General features: G+C 39.1%; 1 protein-coding gene across 1 annotated transcript in view; it reads left to right on the plus strand.

The window, feature by feature from the left end:
* The window catches only part of LOC116572281 (solute carrier family 5 member 4-like), a 57,266-nt gene that overhangs the window by 25,423 nt on the left and 13,451 nt on the right, over nt 1-18,392 (plus strand). The window contains 5 exon segments of the mRNA XM_032311155.1: nt 5,829-5,909; nt 10,787-10,883; nt 10,885-11,002; nt 13,730-13,865; nt 16,431-16,538. Coding sequence (XP_032167046.1) covers nt 5,829-5,909; nt 10,787-10,883; nt 10,885-11,002; nt 13,730-13,865; nt 16,431-16,538 — 540 coding nt within the window.

An 18,392-nucleotide genomic window follows, 5' to 3' on the forward strand; every position in this document is an offset into this window, starting at 1 on the left:
GGAAATAAAGGCTTTAAATGACACACTGGACCAGATGGACATCACAGATATATTCAGAACATTCCATCCCAAAACAACAGAATACACATTCTTCTCTGTTGCACATGGAACATTCTCTGGAATAGATCACATCCTGGGTCTAAAATCAGGTCTCCATCAGTATCAAAAGACTGGAATCATTCCCGGCATATTTTTAGACCACAATGCTCTAAATCTAGAACTCAACCACAAGAGGAAATTTGGAAAGAACCCAAGTACATGGAGACTAAGGAGCATCCTTCTAAAGAATGAATGGGTCAACCAGGAAATTAAAGAAGAATTTAAGAAGAAGAAAAAACTCATAGAAACAAATGATAATGAAAACACAACTGTTCAAAAATTGTGGGACAAAGAAAAGGCAGTCCTGAGAGGAAAACAAACAAGCCTTTCTCAAGAACCAAAAGGGTTTCAAATACACAACCTAACCCTACACCTAAAGGAGCTGGAGAAAGAACAGCAAATAAAACCTAAACCCAGCAGGAGAAGATAAATAGTAAAGATCAGAGCAGAAATCAATGAAATAGAAACCAAAAAAATAAATAAATAAATAAAATAGAACAAATCAATGAAACTAGGAACTGGTTCTTTGAAAGAGTTAATGATTGATAAACCCCTGGCCAGACTTATCAAAAAGAAAAGAGAAAGGACCCAAATAAATAAAATTATGATTGAAAGAGGAGAGATCACAACTTACACCAAAGAAATACAAACTATTTTTTTTTTTTTGAAATACAAACTATTTTAAGAACATACGATGAGCAACTCTACGCCAACAAATTTGACAATCTGGAAGAAATGGATGCATTCCTAGAGACATATAAACTACCACAACTGAACCAGGAAGAAATAGAAAACCTGAACAGACCCATAACCAGTAATGAGATTGAAACAGTCATCAAAAATCTCCAAACAAATGAAAGCCCAGGGCCAGACGGCTTCCCGGAGGAATTCTACCAATCATTTAAAGAAGAACTAATTCCTGGGGCGCCTGGGTTGCTCAGTGGGTTAAGCCGCTGCCTTCGGCTCAGGTCATGATCTCAGGGTCCTGGGATCGAGTCCCGCATCGGGTTCTCTGCTCCGCAGGGAGCCTGCTTCCTCCTCTCTCTCTCTCTGCCTGCCTCTCTGCCTACTTGTGATCTCTCTGTGTCAAATGAATAAATAAAATCTTTAAAAAAAAAATAAAGAAGAACTAATTCCTATTCTCCTGAAACTGTTCCAAAAAATAGAAATGGAAGGAAAACTTCCAAACTCATTTTATGAGGCCAGCATCACCTTGATCCCAAAACCAGACAAGGATCCCATCAAAAAAGAGAACTACAGACCAATATCCTTGACGAACACAGAAACATTCTCACCACAATACCAGCCAATAGGATTCAACAGTACATTAAAAGGATTGTTCACCACGACCAAGTGGGATTTACTCCTGGGCAGCAAGGTTGGTTCAACATCCACAAGTCAATCAATGTGATAGAACACACTAATAAAAGAAAGAACAAGAACCACATAAGACTCTCAATAGGTGCTGAAAAAGCATTTGACAAAGTACATCATCCCTTCCTGATCCAAACTCTTCAAAGTATAGGGATAGAGGGCACATACCTCAATATCATCAAAGCCATCTATGAAAAACCCACTGCAAATATCATTCTCAATGGAGAAAAACTGAAAGCTTTTCCACTAAGGAACACAGCAGGGATGTCCATTATCACCATTGTTATTCAGCATAATCCTAGAACTCCTAGCCTCAGCAATCAGACAACAAAAAGAAATTAAAGGCATCCAAATCAGCAAAGGAGAAGTCAAACTATCAGTCTTTGCAGATGATAAGATACTATATGTGGAAAACCCAAAAGACTCCACTCCAAAGCTGCTAGAACCTGTACAGGAATTCAGTAAAGTGTCAGGATATAAAATCAATGCACAGAAATCAGTTGCATTTCTTTACACCAACAAGACAGGAGAAAGCAAAATTAAGGAGTCAATCCCATTTACAACTGCACACAAAAACATAACATACCTAGGAATACACCTAACCAAAGAGGCAAAGAATCTATACTCAGAAAACTATAAAGTACTCATGAAAGAAATTGAGGAAGACACAAAGAAATGGAAAAATGTCCCATGCTTTTGGATTGGAAGAACAAATATTGTGAAAATGTCTATGCTACCTAAAGCAATCTACATGTTTAATGCAATTCCTATCAAAGTACCATCCATCTTTTTCAAAGAAATGGAACAAATAATCCTAAAATTTATACAAAACCAGAAAAGACCTCGAATATCCAAAGGAATATTGAAAAAGAAAGCCAAAGTTGGTGACATCACAATTCCGGACTTCAAGCTCTATTACAAAGCTGTCATCATCAAGACAGCATGGTACTGGCACAAAAACAGACACATAGATCAACGGAACAGAATAGAGAGCCCAGAAATGGACCCTCAACTCTATGGTCAACTAATCTTCAACAAAGCAGGAAAGAATGTCCAATGGAAAAAAGACAGCCTCTTCAATAAATGGTGTTGGGGAAATTGGACAGCCACATGCAGAAAAATGAAATTGGACCATTTCCTTACACCACACACGAAAATAGACTCAAAATGGATGAAGGACCTCAATGTGCGAAAGGAATCCATCAAAATCCTTGAGGAGAACACAGGCAGCAACCTCTTCGACCTCAGCCACAGCAACATCTTCCTAGGAACATCGCCAAAGGCAAGGGAAGCAAGGGTAAAAATGAACTATTGGGATTTTATCGAGATGAAAAGCTTTTGCACAGCAAAGGAAATAGTTAACAAAACCAAAAGACAACTGACAGAATGGGAGAAGATATTTGCAAATGACATATCAGATAAAGGCCTAGTGTCCAAAATCTATAAAGAACTTAGCAAACTCAACACCCAAAAAACAAATATCGAATCAAGAAATGGGCAGAAGACATGAACAGACATTTCTGCAAAGAAGACATCCAGATGGCCAACAGACACATGAACAAATGCTCCACATCACTCGGCATCAGGAAAACACAAATCAAAACCACAATGAGATACCACCTCACACCAGTCAAATTAACAAGTCAGGAAATGACAGATGCTGGTGAGGATGCAGAGAAAGGGGAACCCTCCTACACTGTTGGTGGGAATGCAAGCTGGTGCAACCACTCTGGAAAACAGCATGGAGATTCCTCAAGAAGTTGAAGATAGAGCTACCCTATGACCCAGCAGTTGCACTGCTGTGTATTTACCCTAAAGATCCAAATGTAGTGATCTGACAGGGCACGTGCACTCGAATGTTTATAGCAGCAATGTCCACAATAGACAAACCTATGGAAAGAACCTAGATTCCATCAACAGATTTATGGATAAAGAAAAAGTGATATATATATACAATGGAATACTATGCAGCCATCAAAAGAAATGAAGTCTTGCCATTTGTGATGACATGGATGGAACTAGGGGGTATTATGCTTAGCAAAATAAGTCAACCGGAAAAAGACAATTATCATATGATCTCCCTGATATGAGGAAGTGGAGATGCAATGTCGGAGCTGTGGGAGGTAGGAAAAGAATAAATGAAACAAGATTGGATTGGGAGGGAGACAAACCATAAGTGACTCCTAATCTCACAAAAAAAAAAACTGAGGGTTGCCAGGGGAAGTGATGGGGAGGAGAGGGTGGTGGGGTTATGGACATTGGGGAGAGTATGTGCTATGGTGAGTGCTGTGAGGTGTGTAAACCTGGCAATTCACAGACCTGTATCCCTGAGGCTAATAATACATTATATGTTTATTTTAAAAAATTATAAATGTCTTTAAAAAACATTTAAAAAGTTAAAACTAAGACTACCTTATGATCTAGAAATCATACTACTAGGTATTTACCCAAAAAATGCAAAGCACTGATTCAGAGGGATATATGAACCTCTATGTTTATAGCAGGCTTATTTACAATAGCCAAATTTTGTAGGTAGCCCAAGTGTCCATCAATAGATGAATGGATAAAGAAAATGTTATATATATCTATATATCTACATATCTATATATACATATGTCATATATATATATAACTTTCCATTATATATACATATAATGGAATATTATTCAGCCATAAAAAAGAATGGTATTTTGCCATTTGCAGAAATATGAATGGAGCTAAGCAAAATAAGTCAGTTAGAGAAAGACAAATACCATATTATTTCATTCATGTGGAATTTAAGAAATAAAACAGAGCAAAGGAAAAGAAAAGAGAAAGAGAGAGAAACAAAGAAACAGTCTCTTAACTATAGAGAAAAAATGGATGTTTACCAGAGGGAGGTAGATTGGGGGATAGATGAAATATGTGATGGAGTTAAGACACTTTTTTTAAAGATTTTATTTATTTATTTGACAGACGGAGATCACAAGTAGGCAGAGAGGCAGGCAGAGAGAGAGAGAGGAGAAAGCAGGCTCTCCACAGAGCAGAGAGCCCAATGCAGGCCTCAATCCCAAGACCCTGGGATCATAACCTAAGCCAAAGGCAGAGGCTTTAACCCACTGAGCCACCCAGGTGCCCCCTAAGGCACTTTTTCTAATGAGCACTGGGCAATGTATGGAATTGTGGAGTCAATATATTGTACAACTGAAAGTAATATAATACTGCATGTTAACTAATATTGGAATGAAAATGTTTTTATATTAATTGAGGAAAGAAGAATTTGACTGCACATCCAGAACATTTCCATTTCCAAAATAAAAAAATCTTCAGTATTAGGTGTGAATACCTTGACTGAAGATAATCATGTAGTAGTTAAAGTGGAGAAATGGTGATTTGGCTCAGCTATGTGTTCAGTACCCAGACTGACATTTGGAATCCATCATATCATACACATGCAAAGTCAGAATGAAATAGCAGCTCAGACATGAGACTGGCAAATTCAAGGCAGGATGCAAATGAATGCAGGTTGCCTGGGTTCTGAATGGCAGAATCAGGAGGGGAGAACTGAAGCAGTGTATTGTAGAGAAAAAGTATCTGACAACAGTCCAAGCAGGCTCCCATGGACCACATCCACTCCCCTAGTGTCCAACCCTTACTAACTTATGAAAATGAAACTAGACCAGCTCAGTTGGAAAAAAATAGAGAAAAATAACAGCTAGAACAGTCAAGACAGCTCTAGAGTCATTTTCACACATTTAGTTTATGTTTCAAAAATAAATAAAATATGAAGACTTGAGTCTTTTCCTTTACAGAATCAGTCTTGTTTTCCAATGACACTCTCATAAGAAAATAGCTTGTTCACTGAGAGACTAGCAAGTCTAGGGTTGAAAAAGAAGTTGTTGTTTGTACAACACTGAAGCAAAACACAAGTGAATGACTGACTATATAACTGGCATTCAACTTATGAGTCAATGATGTGTTTCAACACTAGAGTAAAAATGGCTGTGCCCAAATTTTTGAGAAACAGTATACATGGAGTATTACATGGAGTGAATTAAAGGATTGTTAAGGGAAACTTCCATGATAGTAAACTTTTGCTTTTTCTACTATTTAATATTGAGAAACTCACATGAGTGTGGAATTTCACTATGGTTCATAGAAATTTGAGTTGAGGCCAGGCAAGGGAGACAGGAGGGTCAATGAAACACATAATTAAGAAGATAATGATACCAAGAGAAGCTTGTGGCCAAGCCAAGAGCTTTTCATATGTTCTTTGCTGAGTTTCTAGGGTTTGGTTTTAGGAGAACCTAAAGGTGAAGGCAAAGAGATGAGGGGACAAAGATAAAATGTCCTGGTTCTTTTCTTTCTCTCCACAGGGGGGTTGGCCTCAGTTATCTACACAGACACCCTCCAGACCATCATCATGCTGATAGGTTCTTTTATTCTCATGGGGTATGGTAAGTAATGACAGTACGTGCAGTGCCCTAGGGCTGGAAATGGTGAGACTGCTCTTTACTGCTGCCTCCCTGTTCTACATGGTTACACTCTCTAACCATTTATATAATTTATATCATTGAAACATCTGCTTAACTTCTTTCTTGCTATACTGTCTCAGCATGAGGGAAGAACTTCCCTTTCTTTAAAAAAAATTCTTGCTCAGGTTTAATCTTAATATGTTTGTGTTTGGAATCAACAAAATCAGTTTCACTGAGTTGTTTTTTTGCAAAAATATTGGTGCACTGGATTCAAGGCACAGAAACTATTTACATAAAACCTTCATAAAATGAAGGATTAAAAATAAGAATAGTTTAAGATAATGATAACTATTAACTTCGTTATGACTGATGCCATGGAAATTATTAAAGTATGTTACTCCCTCTGCTGCTGGAATATACAAGCAGAGGTTGGATTTTCCTTTATGACTCTCACTTAATTAGTATCAGTTCATTCTTTTAAGTCATGCAGCAAGCACTATTAACGAATTTAATTTACAGTTTGCCTATTTTTGTTTTCTTTTATTATGGTATCTGTTTACCTTTGCCCAGGAAATCCATGTGCAAAATCAAAAGGATATAAGATGAAAATAAGTGTCTTTTCATTCCTCCCCTGTCCTGCAGCCACCATGTCCCAACCACTCAAGCTGCACTGAATACAATTCTGAATATGCATGCACCTAATCACAAGCCACAGTAAATACAACTCTAAATATGCAGGTACCAATTACAGAGCTTGAAGATAATGTGAAGCAAAAACTGATAAAACTGTAAGGTCAACAAATCCGCAAAGAGAGTTGGTGATTTTGACACAACATGGGTACCATTAGTCACATATGGCTATTTAAATGTAAATTAATCAAAATTTAAAATTCATTTTCTCATTTGCCTAGCCATATTTCTTTTTTTATTCCGTTTATTTATTTGACAGAGAGAGAGAGATCACAAGTAGGCAGAGAGGCAGGCAGAGAGAGAGGGGGAAACAGGCTCCCTGCTGAGCAGAGAACCCAATGCAGGGCTCAATCCCAGGACCCTGAGACCATGCCCTGAGCTGAAGGCAGAGGCTTTAACCCACTGATCCACCCAGGTGCCCCTGCCTAGCCATATTTCAAGTGCTCAATATATGGCTAGTAGTTTTCATATGGGCAGCACAGATATAGAACTGTTCCATCATAGCAGAAAGTTCTATTGAGAGCAGCTCTAGAGACAACTACTAGTACCCAATTGCTTGCAAACTTTCTATTTAGCAAATTTCTATGCTGTTCTTACTTGTGTTTCTTTTTGTCTAGTTTTGGTGATGTACCTCTAGAATCACCTTCTCCTAACCTTGTAAGAAGAGAGGAGGTTCACATCCCCTAGCATCATTCCTTTATTGCTGTTAAAAACTGTATTCCCCTTAGCAGAAAAATTTCTTTGTATGTTCTGTATCCTCCATTGGATTGAATTCCTGTCCTGCACATTTATTTTGAACATAATCCTAGCACAACGCTTGGCACATACAAACACTTTGGTGCTAAATGAAATAAGTAATGGAGAAGTAAATTAATGACAACCACAACACTAAGGATGTATGACACTCTGATGAATTTTGTACTACTTTATTTAACTTATCCTAGGTGGGCCCAGATGCCTGGGCTCATACTTCTTTCTAGGGTTTCTATACATTATTGCTCTTTTCTACATTTCTCTTGCCTTTCCAGACCCCCAGTGGGCTCTCACAATTTCACCTCACTACACATAATCTGCTGCCTCCAATATCTGTTCCTTATCTTCTCATTTTTTTATTCTAGCATGAGTAGAATACAGTATTGCATCAGAAAAACCAAACTGTGCATAAGGTCAGAATAGCCAGACTTTCTGTCAGCAAGAGAGACCATTGCTCTGGTTTTTTCAGGAGAGTTGGGGCTTTCTCATGGCTAATTCTGCTACTCTCACTCTGTTACCTCACCTTCAGGCTTATTTCTGTTCTGGATGGTTATGAGACATCAACATAAGTCTGTTGCATAACAGTTTTATTTTTACTGTAAACCTAGGCACTAAAAACAATTTTCAAAAGTGACATAAGGAGAAAGGTTAAAGGGTGATTTGCTTTGTCTACCTTGTGAAAGCATGATAGAATTGCCAATGCCGATGCGAAAATTCTCACCAAAATACTAGCCAATAGGATTCAACACTACATTAAAAGGATTATTCACCACGACCAAGTGGGATTTATTCCAGGGCTGCAAGGTTGGTTCAACATCCGCAAATCAGTCAATGTGATACAACACATCAATAAAAGAAAGAACAAGAACCATATGATACTCTCAATAGATGCTGAAAAAGCATTTGACAAAGTACAGCATCCATTCCTGATCAAAACTCTTCAAAGTGTAGGGATAGAGGGCATATACCTCAATATCATCAAAGCCATCTCTGAAAAACCCACCGCAAATATCATTCTCAATGGAGAAAAACTGAAAGCTTTTCCGCTAAGGTCAGGAACACGGCAGGGATGTCCATTATCACCACTGCTATTCAACATGGTACTAGAGGTCCTAGCCTCAGCAATCAGACAACAAAAGGAAATTAAAGGCATCCAAATCAGCAAAGAAGAAGTCAAATTATCACTCTTCACGGATGATATGATACTACATGTGGAAAACCCAAAAGACTCCACTCCAAAACTTCTAGAACTTGTACAGGAATTCAGTAAAGTGTCAGGATAAAAAATCAATGCACAGAAATCAGCTGCATTTCTCTACACCAACAACAAGACAGAAGAAAGAGAAATTAAGGAGTCCATCCCATTTACAATTGCACCCCAAACCATAAGATACCTAGGAATAAACCTAACCAAAGAGGCACAGAATCTATACTCAGAAAACTATAAAGTACTCATGAAAGAAATTGAGGAAGACACAAAGAAATGGAAAAATGTTCCATGATCCTGGATTGGAAGAATAAATATTGTGAAAATGTCTATGCTACCTAAAGCAATCTACACATTTAATGCAATTCCTATCAAAGTACCATCCATCTTTTTCAAAGAAATGGAACAAATAATTCTAAAATTTATATGGAACCAGAAAAGACCTCGAATAGCCAAAGGGATATTGAAAAAGAAAGCCAACGTTGGTGGCATCACAATTCTGGACTTCAAGCTCTATTACAAAGCTGGCATCATCAAGACAGCATGGTACTGGCACAAAAACAGACACATAGATCAATGGAACAGAATAGAGAGCCCAGAAATAGACCCTCAACTCTATGGTCAACTAATCTTCGACAAAGCAGGAAAGAATGTCCAATGGAAAAAAGACAGCCTCTTCAATAAATGGTGTTGGGAAAATTGGACAGCCACATGCAGAAAAATGAAATTGGACCATTTCCTTACACCACACACAAAAATAGACTCAAAATGGATGAAGGACCTCAATGTGCGAAAGGAATCCATCAAAATCCTTGAGGAGAACACAGGCAGCAACCTCTTCGACCTCAGCCGCAGCAACATCTTCCTAGGAACATCACCAAAGGCAAGGGAAGCAAGCGCAAAAATGAACTATTGGGATTTCATCAAGATCAAAAGCTTTTGCACAGCAAAGGAAACAGTTAACAAAATCAAAAGACAACTGACAGAATGGGAGAAGATATTTGCAAACGACATATCAGATAAAGGACTAGTGTCCAAAATCTATAAAGAACTTAGCAAACTCAACACCCAAAGAACAAATAATCCAATCAAGAAATGGGCAGAGGACATGAACAGACATTTCTGCAAAGAAGACATCCAGATGGCCAACAGACACATGAAAAAGTGCTCCATATCACTTGGCATCAGGGAAATACAAATCAAAACCACAATGAGATATCACCTCACACCAGTCAGAATGGCTAAAATCAACAAGTCAGGAAATGACAGATGCTGGCGAGGATGCGGAGAAAGGGGAACCCTCCTACACTGTTGGTGGGAATGCAAGCTGGTGCAGCCACTCTGGAAAACAGCATGGAGGTTCCTCAAAATGTTGAAAATAGAACTGCCCTATGACCCAGCAATTGCACTATTGGGTATTTACCCTAAAGATACAAACGTAGTGATCCAAAGGGGCACGTGCACTTGAATGTTTATAGCAGCAATGTCCACAATCGCCAAACTATGGAAAGAACCTAGATGTCCATCAACAGATGAATGGATCAAGAAGATGTGGTATATATACACAATGGAATACTATGCAGCCATCAAAAGAAATGAAATCTTGCCATTTGCGACAACATGGATGGAACTAGAGCGTATCATGCTTAGCGAAATAAGTCAAGCAGAGAAAGACAACTATCACATGATCTCCCTGATATGAGGAAGTGGTGATGCAACATGGGGGCTTAAGTGGGTAGGAGAAGAATCAATGAAACAAGATGGGATTGGGAGGGAGACAAACCATAAGTGACTCTTAATCTTACAAAACAAACTGAGGGTTGCTGGGGGGAGGGGGTTAGGAGAAGGGTGGGTGGGGTTATGGACATTGGGGAGGGTATGTGTTTTGGTGAGTGCTGTGAAGTGTGTAAACCTGGCGATTCACAGACCTGTACCCCGGGGGATAAAAATACATGTTTATAAAAAAATTTTTTAAATTAAAAAAAAAAAGAATTGCCAATGCCAGTGAAAGTACTAGAAAGACATGGATCCAAGAACACTGAAGATTTGACTAGGCTGATTGGAGATGCTTGGATACCTCCACCACAAAGGAATAACTATGAACAGATTCCTATTAAATTATATTTAATAATAGATTTCGTTCTATTAAATTAGATTTAATATGATTAGATTTCTATTAAACATTTCATGTTATCCAATACCTTTGCAGCATTTACCGAAGTGGGAGGCTATGAGAGTTTTACAGAAAAGTACATGAACGCCATCCCAACCATAGTTGAGGGGGACAACCTGACAATCAGCTCCAATCACTCCTCAGGCTGACTCCTTCCACATTTTCCGAAATGCTGTCACAGGGGATCTTCCTTGGCCAGGAACAATATTCGGAATGACCATAGTAGCTCTGTGGTACTGGTGCACAGATCAGGTAAAGTATGTGTGTGGTGTATAAATATGTTTATGTTGCTCTTTTTCTACTCATAGAAAAGCATCTAGTTTCTATTTTGTACACACATAAACACACATGCATGCACACACATTGTTTAAACAGCCAAACACTTCTACAAGGGTTGTTATAAAAAATAAATGTCTGTTGTCCTGCTCTCTATCCTATTTGTCCCTCAAAAGCAAACATTTTTGACTCCTTCAGTTAAGTATTTTGGTTTGTATTTCTCTTCTCTAAATCTTTGTACAGCATGGTTGTACAAACCTCCAGGGTCATGGACTATGGAGTTTAAAGGGGCAAGTCTGGCCTTTCCTGGGTCAGCAGTGGGGTATCCAGGTAGAGGCACAGGTGGAGGCCAACAGCCCATTCTTCCCACCTGTCTGCAGTCTAGTTGTGTTTGGAAAAGTATTCTTTGCTGTCGTCCACGTTAGGCTTGATTGTGTCACTGCCTGGCTTCCAGCCAGCAGGACAGACTTTCCCATGCTCATCCATGTACTGGAAGGCCTGAACCAGCTGTAGGACTTCATCCACAGAGCGCCCCACAGGCAAATCAGTATGGTTGGTGAACCATTGGAGTGTCATCACCTTGGAGCACATTAGAAATAAATGCTCTCAGATGTTACCCAGACCCACTGAATCAGAATTTACTTGTAAATTTGATCCCTAGGTGATTTAAATAAATTCTTGCATTGTTCCCTTTTGGTTTTCCAGTTTTCAGATTTTTATATTGTCTTCCAATAATTGAATTCTCCAGCAATTCCTGAGGAAAATAGGAGATAAATTTGTCTTCATGTTTGAAAATGTCTTCACTTCAACTTTTCTTAAATTGATCCTCTGGCCATCTACACATTTCTAAGTTGGAAATAACTTTCCCAAAGACATAAATTCATTGTCTTCTGACTTCTACCATTACTGGTGAGAAGCCTGAAGTTGTTCTTGATCCTTTGGATGTAACCTGTCTTTTCTCTATGGAATTTTGTGTTTTCCTTTGGAAACCCTCTGCTGTTGGATGTTGGTCTTCTACAACTGGTTTTCTAGTGTTCTTATCTTTCATCCCCCATCTTTCATCTCTTGGTCTTTTTGCTCTACTTTCTAAATTTCCTCAATATTATCCTCCAGTTTCCTGCCTTTGTGTTTATAACTCTCAAGATCTTATTTTTTGTTTTTTGGATGTTCCTTTTCATAGCACTTGAGTTTGTTTTTGTTTTTTATTTTGAAGTCTTCATCACCGTGCTTGCTTCAGCAGCATATACACTAAATTTGAATGAAGTTTTCATCACCATCTATAGTCTCTGTCAACTCAAACCTATAATTTCACAATTTTAACCCATCTTGGGCCAGTGGTCACTTGTGTCAGTGAGGAATCAGTTCTCTTCTCTATATAAAATAAACTGATTTTCTCAACCTCTCTACCAAAGAGTGCATCCTTTCATTGATTTCTGCAACTATCTTTATTATTTACATTTGCCTCTGACCATCTGATTTATCTCCTGTAAATGGCCTCACATTCACCCTTAGATTTGATATCTGACCTTGCTTGTCTGCTGACAGGCCTCCCCTCCTCACCTTTGTGTTGTTCTTCCAACTTTCTGTTTCAAGCCCTCTGTCTAAAGATGGCACTGCTCCCCCAGCACTGAGTGACACTGTTGCTATCTCTCCAAACAGAATGAAACATTAAAAGCCATCCCTATATTCTGACATTCCTTGAGAAGAAGAATGTCAAGAAGTTATGGCATTATAGGTAGAAATCCTGCTTTACTAGAAAATTCTTAGTTAAGGGATTGCACAACTTAAGTGGAATGGTAAAATTATACACATTGAATTTCCCAGGACCACTATTTTTGCTCCATATCTCAATGAGGTCCTCAGAATATTCTGAAGAAATCTAGAGATTAGTGTCTCGGGGTTCTCTTCTGATGGCTGCCTGACTCTGATGTTTCTATGCCAATGAGTTTGATTTCCCAAGGAGACAATTCTTTTCTAATGGTGAAGAGATACTGATGAGTATGTGGCTTATTTGGTGCTTACAACACTAAAAGCAAAACTTAATCACACAACTGGTGGCAAAGACCAGTAGTGACAGCCTTCTACTTGGAGGAACACATGGCCATGGTTTCAGTGCAGCCTAGGAGCTGTAAATATTTTAATAGTACTGATGTGTATTGACTTGTATGTATCAAGAGTCTTACAAACATTATACCAAATATTCAACTGTTCTGCAAGAAATAACCCTTTTATTTATTTTTTATAACAAGTTTTTTTTATTATGTTCAATTATCCAACATACAGTATATCATTCGTTTTTGATATAGTGTTCAACAATTCATTAGTTGCATATAAAATGTGAATTGTGTAATGCAATCACAAGTTTAGTGATTATTGAAGTTAGTAATTATTGACATTTCAGTTGACCCATTTATATCCTTCTCTAAGTTAAAGTTATCATTAATTCTTTTTTCCATTTTTAAATTTATTTTTTATGTTCAATTGAAGATAACCTTTTTAGAGATGAAAAATCTGCATGTCACAAAGCCAAATACTCAAAGAAGTAGAGCAGAGACTCGAATTCTGATTTCACTCTGAAGTCCATTATTATCCATTATTCATGGCCTCATATCTTATTGTAACATTAATCCCTGAAAAGAAGCACTCACCTTCTTTTACATCATCCTCAAGTTGTTTGATGACTATGTCATGTTTTCCTGGCAGGTAATTGTGCAACGCTGCCTATCAGGTAAGAACATGTCTCATGTGAAGGCCGCCTGCATCATGTGTGGGTACCTGAAACTGCTGCCCATGTTCCTCATGGTGATGCCAGGAATGATCAGCCGCATCTTATACACAGGCAAGCCATTGATTCATAAATCCTCTTTCTTTTATTCTTGAACTCTGAGTTGTGGTTTTAAGATGTATTAAAACCTTGAAAAGATAGAAAACCCATTATGGGGCGCCTGGGTGGCTCAGTGGGTTAAGCCTCTGCCTTTGGCTCAGGTCGTGGTCTCAGGGTCCTGGGATCAAGCCCCACATGGGGCTCTGCTCAGCAGGGAACCTGCTTCCCCCCTCTCTCTCTGCCTGCCTCTCTGCCTACTTGTGATCTCTCTCTCTCTCTCTCTCTGTAAAGTAAATAAATAAAATATTAAAAAAAAAGATAGAAAACCCATATGAATGGAAGTAAAAACACAATTCCAGGTGGCAAGAACAGTTTTTGCAGGGGCTCAGAAACAGGAAATTCTGGCATATTTGACACCTATATATCCAATTAGTAGGGAACAGTCAACAAAATTATTGTATACCCCCTTTATGAAAATTACACACAAGAGACCAAAAACTTTCTCAAAACTTAGTAAAATTGTTATTATGTTTAAGTGTAAAAAGCAAACTACAAGGGGTGCCTGGGTGGCTCAGTGGATTAAGGCCTCTGCCTTCAGCTCAGGTCAGGATCTCAGGGTCCTGGAATTGAGCCCTGCATCGGGCTCTCTGCTCAGCAGGGAGGCTGCTTCCCTTCCTCTCTCTCTCTGCCTGCCTCTCTGCCTACTTGTGATCTCTGTCAAATAAATTAATAAAATATTTTTTAAAAAAGCAAACTACAAAATATGATCTCAACAATTACTACAGTTTTGCAAAAGAGACATTTCTCTGTGGGAAAAGATTAGAAAATAATTAAAAGAAAAAACAAAGAGGTTCCTGAGTGGCTCAGTCAATTATCTGCCTTCAGCTCAGACCATGACCCCAGGGCCCAAGGATAGAGCCCCACATAAGGCTTCCTGCTCAGTGGGGAGTCTGCTTCTCCCTCTGACCCTCCCCTTTTCATGCTCTCTCTCTTTCACTCTCTCTCTCTCAAATAAATAAATAAAATCTTTTTTTAAAAAGAATTAAAAAACTAAAAGCAGCTAATGTGTTATGGTGTTAGTATTCTGGGAGATTTTTTTTTAATATATGGACCATACCGTTCATCTTTTGAAAGGGCATCTTGGCTTTTTTCACAGTTTGGTGATTGTGGCCATTACTGCTATGAACATTGGGGTACAGATGACCCTTCTTTTTAATACATCTGTATCTTTGGGGTAAATACCCAGTAGTGCAATTGCAGTGTCATAGGGTATCTCTATTTTTAATTTCTTCTTTTCCCTATTAAAATTACATTTTATTTATTTTATTTTTTAAAACTTTTTCAGTGTTCCAAAATTCATTGTTTATGCACCACACTCAGTGCTCCATGCAATACATGCCCTCCTTTATCTGCCACCAGGCTCACCCAATCCCTCCAACCTCATCCCCTCCAAACCCTGTTTGTTTCTCAGAGATTTTTTTAAGTCATTTTTTTGCTATCTGTTGTCATAATGATGAAGTTCTAGAATCTAGGTGAGGTTCGGTGGGCTGAGGTCTGGAGCCGATGACCAAGAAAGAATTCTTGAGACATCTTTAGTGCAAAATGGTGGTTTATTAAAGCACGGGGACAGGACCCATGGGCAGAAAGAGCTGCTGCCCTGGGTTGTGAGGGGTGGGCAGGTTATGTACCCTTTGGTTGAGGGAAGGTGAGGGAAGGGAGGTTTCAACGGAGTTTTCATATGCTAAAGAGGGCCTACAAGGTGCCAGGATGTCAGAGGCCTACCGGAGGCCTTGCCCTGGTGGCCTGATCAATGTTGTCTTTAGACCAACCATTAACATTAAGATAGTTGGGAGACTTTTTGGTGGGATGTCACAATCGTCTTTGTTAGTGAGATTTAGGACATTTGTAAGCCAAGGGAGACTCCTGTCTAGCAGGATTGTGAGCTCTGCGAGTTAACTATTTGCTTGTTGTTCATGGCAGTCAGGGCTGCCTGAGGGATGCTACATATAGGACTGAGGGGGAGCAGATGGGGGGTGGGTACAAGGCACCAGCTTTTGCTTTGTCTTCTGCCAGCCTCGTGCTGCCTCATCAATAATATTAAGCAAAAAAAAAAAAAAAAAAAAAAAAAAATTTTGCCAAGGTGTTGTAAAACTGCCATAGTGAAGGGAGACCTCATCCCACATGAGCAATCATCCCTGAGAAAAATCACAAGTGACACCTCTTCTTAGATGCAGGTGGAAAGCACTGGGCTAAATGACTGGACACGGAACTAACTTCCTGAGTATTGTTTGGCTGTTATGGTTATTTTATCTCGGGAGTTCTGTGCCTCTGGGAGGATTTATGCTTTTGCAACTTCTCTGGAGGATGGAATCAGTTCCTCCTGTTTGCTCTCATGTTCTAGCTGGGCCACAACCCCAAGAGGAACCCTGCTCCTTAGGTCAGTGCAAAGGGAGCTAAATGTTCCCAGCAAATGTCTTTCCTCTCACCCATAATGTACAACTTGTCTCTATGTTCAATGGTTGTAGATCTTACCTGTTTGGGCCGCACTCACTGAACATACTTATATGAATCCCTCCTCAGAGAAAGTGGCCTGTGTTGTGCCTTCTGAATGTGTGAAACACTGTGGTGTTGAAGTTGGCTGCAGTAACTATGCCTACCCAATGATGGTGCTGGAACTGATGCCTGATGGTAAGAAAATGTCCATGCCCAAATGAATGGAGAAAATGTAATGATAGTTAGGTAAATGATAGAGATAGATAGATAAATGATAGGTGGATAGATAGATAGATAGATAGATAATAGACAGTAGATAGATGACAGATAGATGATGATAATAGATAGATAGATGATAGATGATAGAATGATTCCATTAATTTGTGGAACATAAGGAATGGCATGGAAGATATTAGGAGAAGGAAGGGAAAAATGAAGGGGGTAGGAATCTGAAGGGGAGATGAACCATGAAAGACTATGGACTCCAGGAAACAAACTAATAGTTTTAGAGGGGAGGGGAGTTGAGGGATGGGTTAGCCCCGTGACAGGTATTAAGAAGGGCCCATGTTGTGTGGAGAACTGGGTATTGATGAAGTTCTAGAACCTAGGTGAGGTTCAGTGGGCTGAGGTCCAGAGCCGATGACCAAGAAAGAATTCTTGAGATATCTTTGGTGCAAAATGGTGGTTTATTAAAGCTCGGGTGGTTTATTAAAGGACCCATGGGCAGAAAGAGCTGCCCCGGGTTGTGAGAGATGGCAGGTTATGTACCTTGTAGTTGGGGGAAGGTGAGGGGAAGGGAGGTTTCAACGGAGCTTTCATATGCTAAAGAGGGCCTACAAGGTGCTGGGATACCTGAGGCCTTGCAGCTTGATCAATGTTGTCTTTTGGCCAGCCATTAACATCAAGATAGTTGGGAGATTCCTGGTGGGATGTCACAATCCTGCTATCAAAGCGTCTTTGTTAGTGAGATTTAGGTTCAGAAGAGATTCAAATATATTTACATTTCCTTCTACCTCAGCCTCCTTCAGTTTTGTTTATGGAGTGGAGGGTGACATTAGGACTTGAGGAACTGAGCTATTTGTCTCTGGAAATCGTGCTATTGATAAGGTAACTTCTTTGTAGATCTCTAGGACATTTGTAAACCAAGGGAGACTCCTGTCTTGTAGGATTGTGATCTCTGCAAGTTAACTATTTGTTTCTTGTTTATGGCAGTCAGGGGTGCCTGAGGAATGTCACATATATTACTGAGGGGAGGGGAGCGGGTGGAGAGGGGGTGCAAGGTGCCAGCTTTTGCTTTGTCCTCAGCCAGCCTCCTGCTCCCTCATCAGGTATTATACACAAACAATGAATCATGGAATGTTACATTAAAAAATAATGATGTACTGTATGGTTACTAACAGAATTTTTAAAAAGATAAATGATAGATTAGATAGATAGATAGATAGATAGATGATAGATAGAAGTGTAGAAATGAAAATGAAAACCTGCCATTTGCAACAGCATAGATGGACTTAGAGGACATTATGCTAAGTGAGATAAGCCAGTTACAGAAAGACAAATACCAAATAATGTCACTTATATGTGGAATCTAAAGAAGTGGAACTCATGCAATAGAGTAGAATGGTGGTTGCTGGGGCTGGGGGGTGGGGGAAATGGGAAGATGTTGGTCAAAAGATAGAAACTTTCAGTTATAAGATGAATAAGTTCTGGAGAACCAGTGGACAGCAGGGAAATTATAGTTAACAAAAATGTATGCTTAAAATTTGCTAAGAGAATAGATCTCAAGTATTCTCACCACAAAACAAGAAAACCATAACTATGTGAGGGGATGGATATGTTAATTAGCTTGATTGTGGTAATCATATCACAGTGTACAGTGTACATAAACATCACATTGTACACCTTAACTGTATGCAATTTTTATTTGTCAATCATGCCTCAATAAAACTGGAAAAAAAAAAAGAAAAAGAAAAATGTTAATGCTGGGACTGCCTCACAGACCTGGTCTATAGATGGGCCATGGGGAAAGATGATGGTAGAACCCTCAAT

This window comes from Mustela erminea, chromosome 13, assembly GCF_009829155.1.
Source record: "Mustela erminea isolate mMusErm1 chromosome 13, mMusErm1.Pri, whole genome shotgun sequence".
In the NCBI taxonomy this organism is placed as follows: domain Eukaryota; kingdom Metazoa; phylum Chordata; class Mammalia; order Carnivora; family Mustelidae; genus Mustela; species Mustela erminea.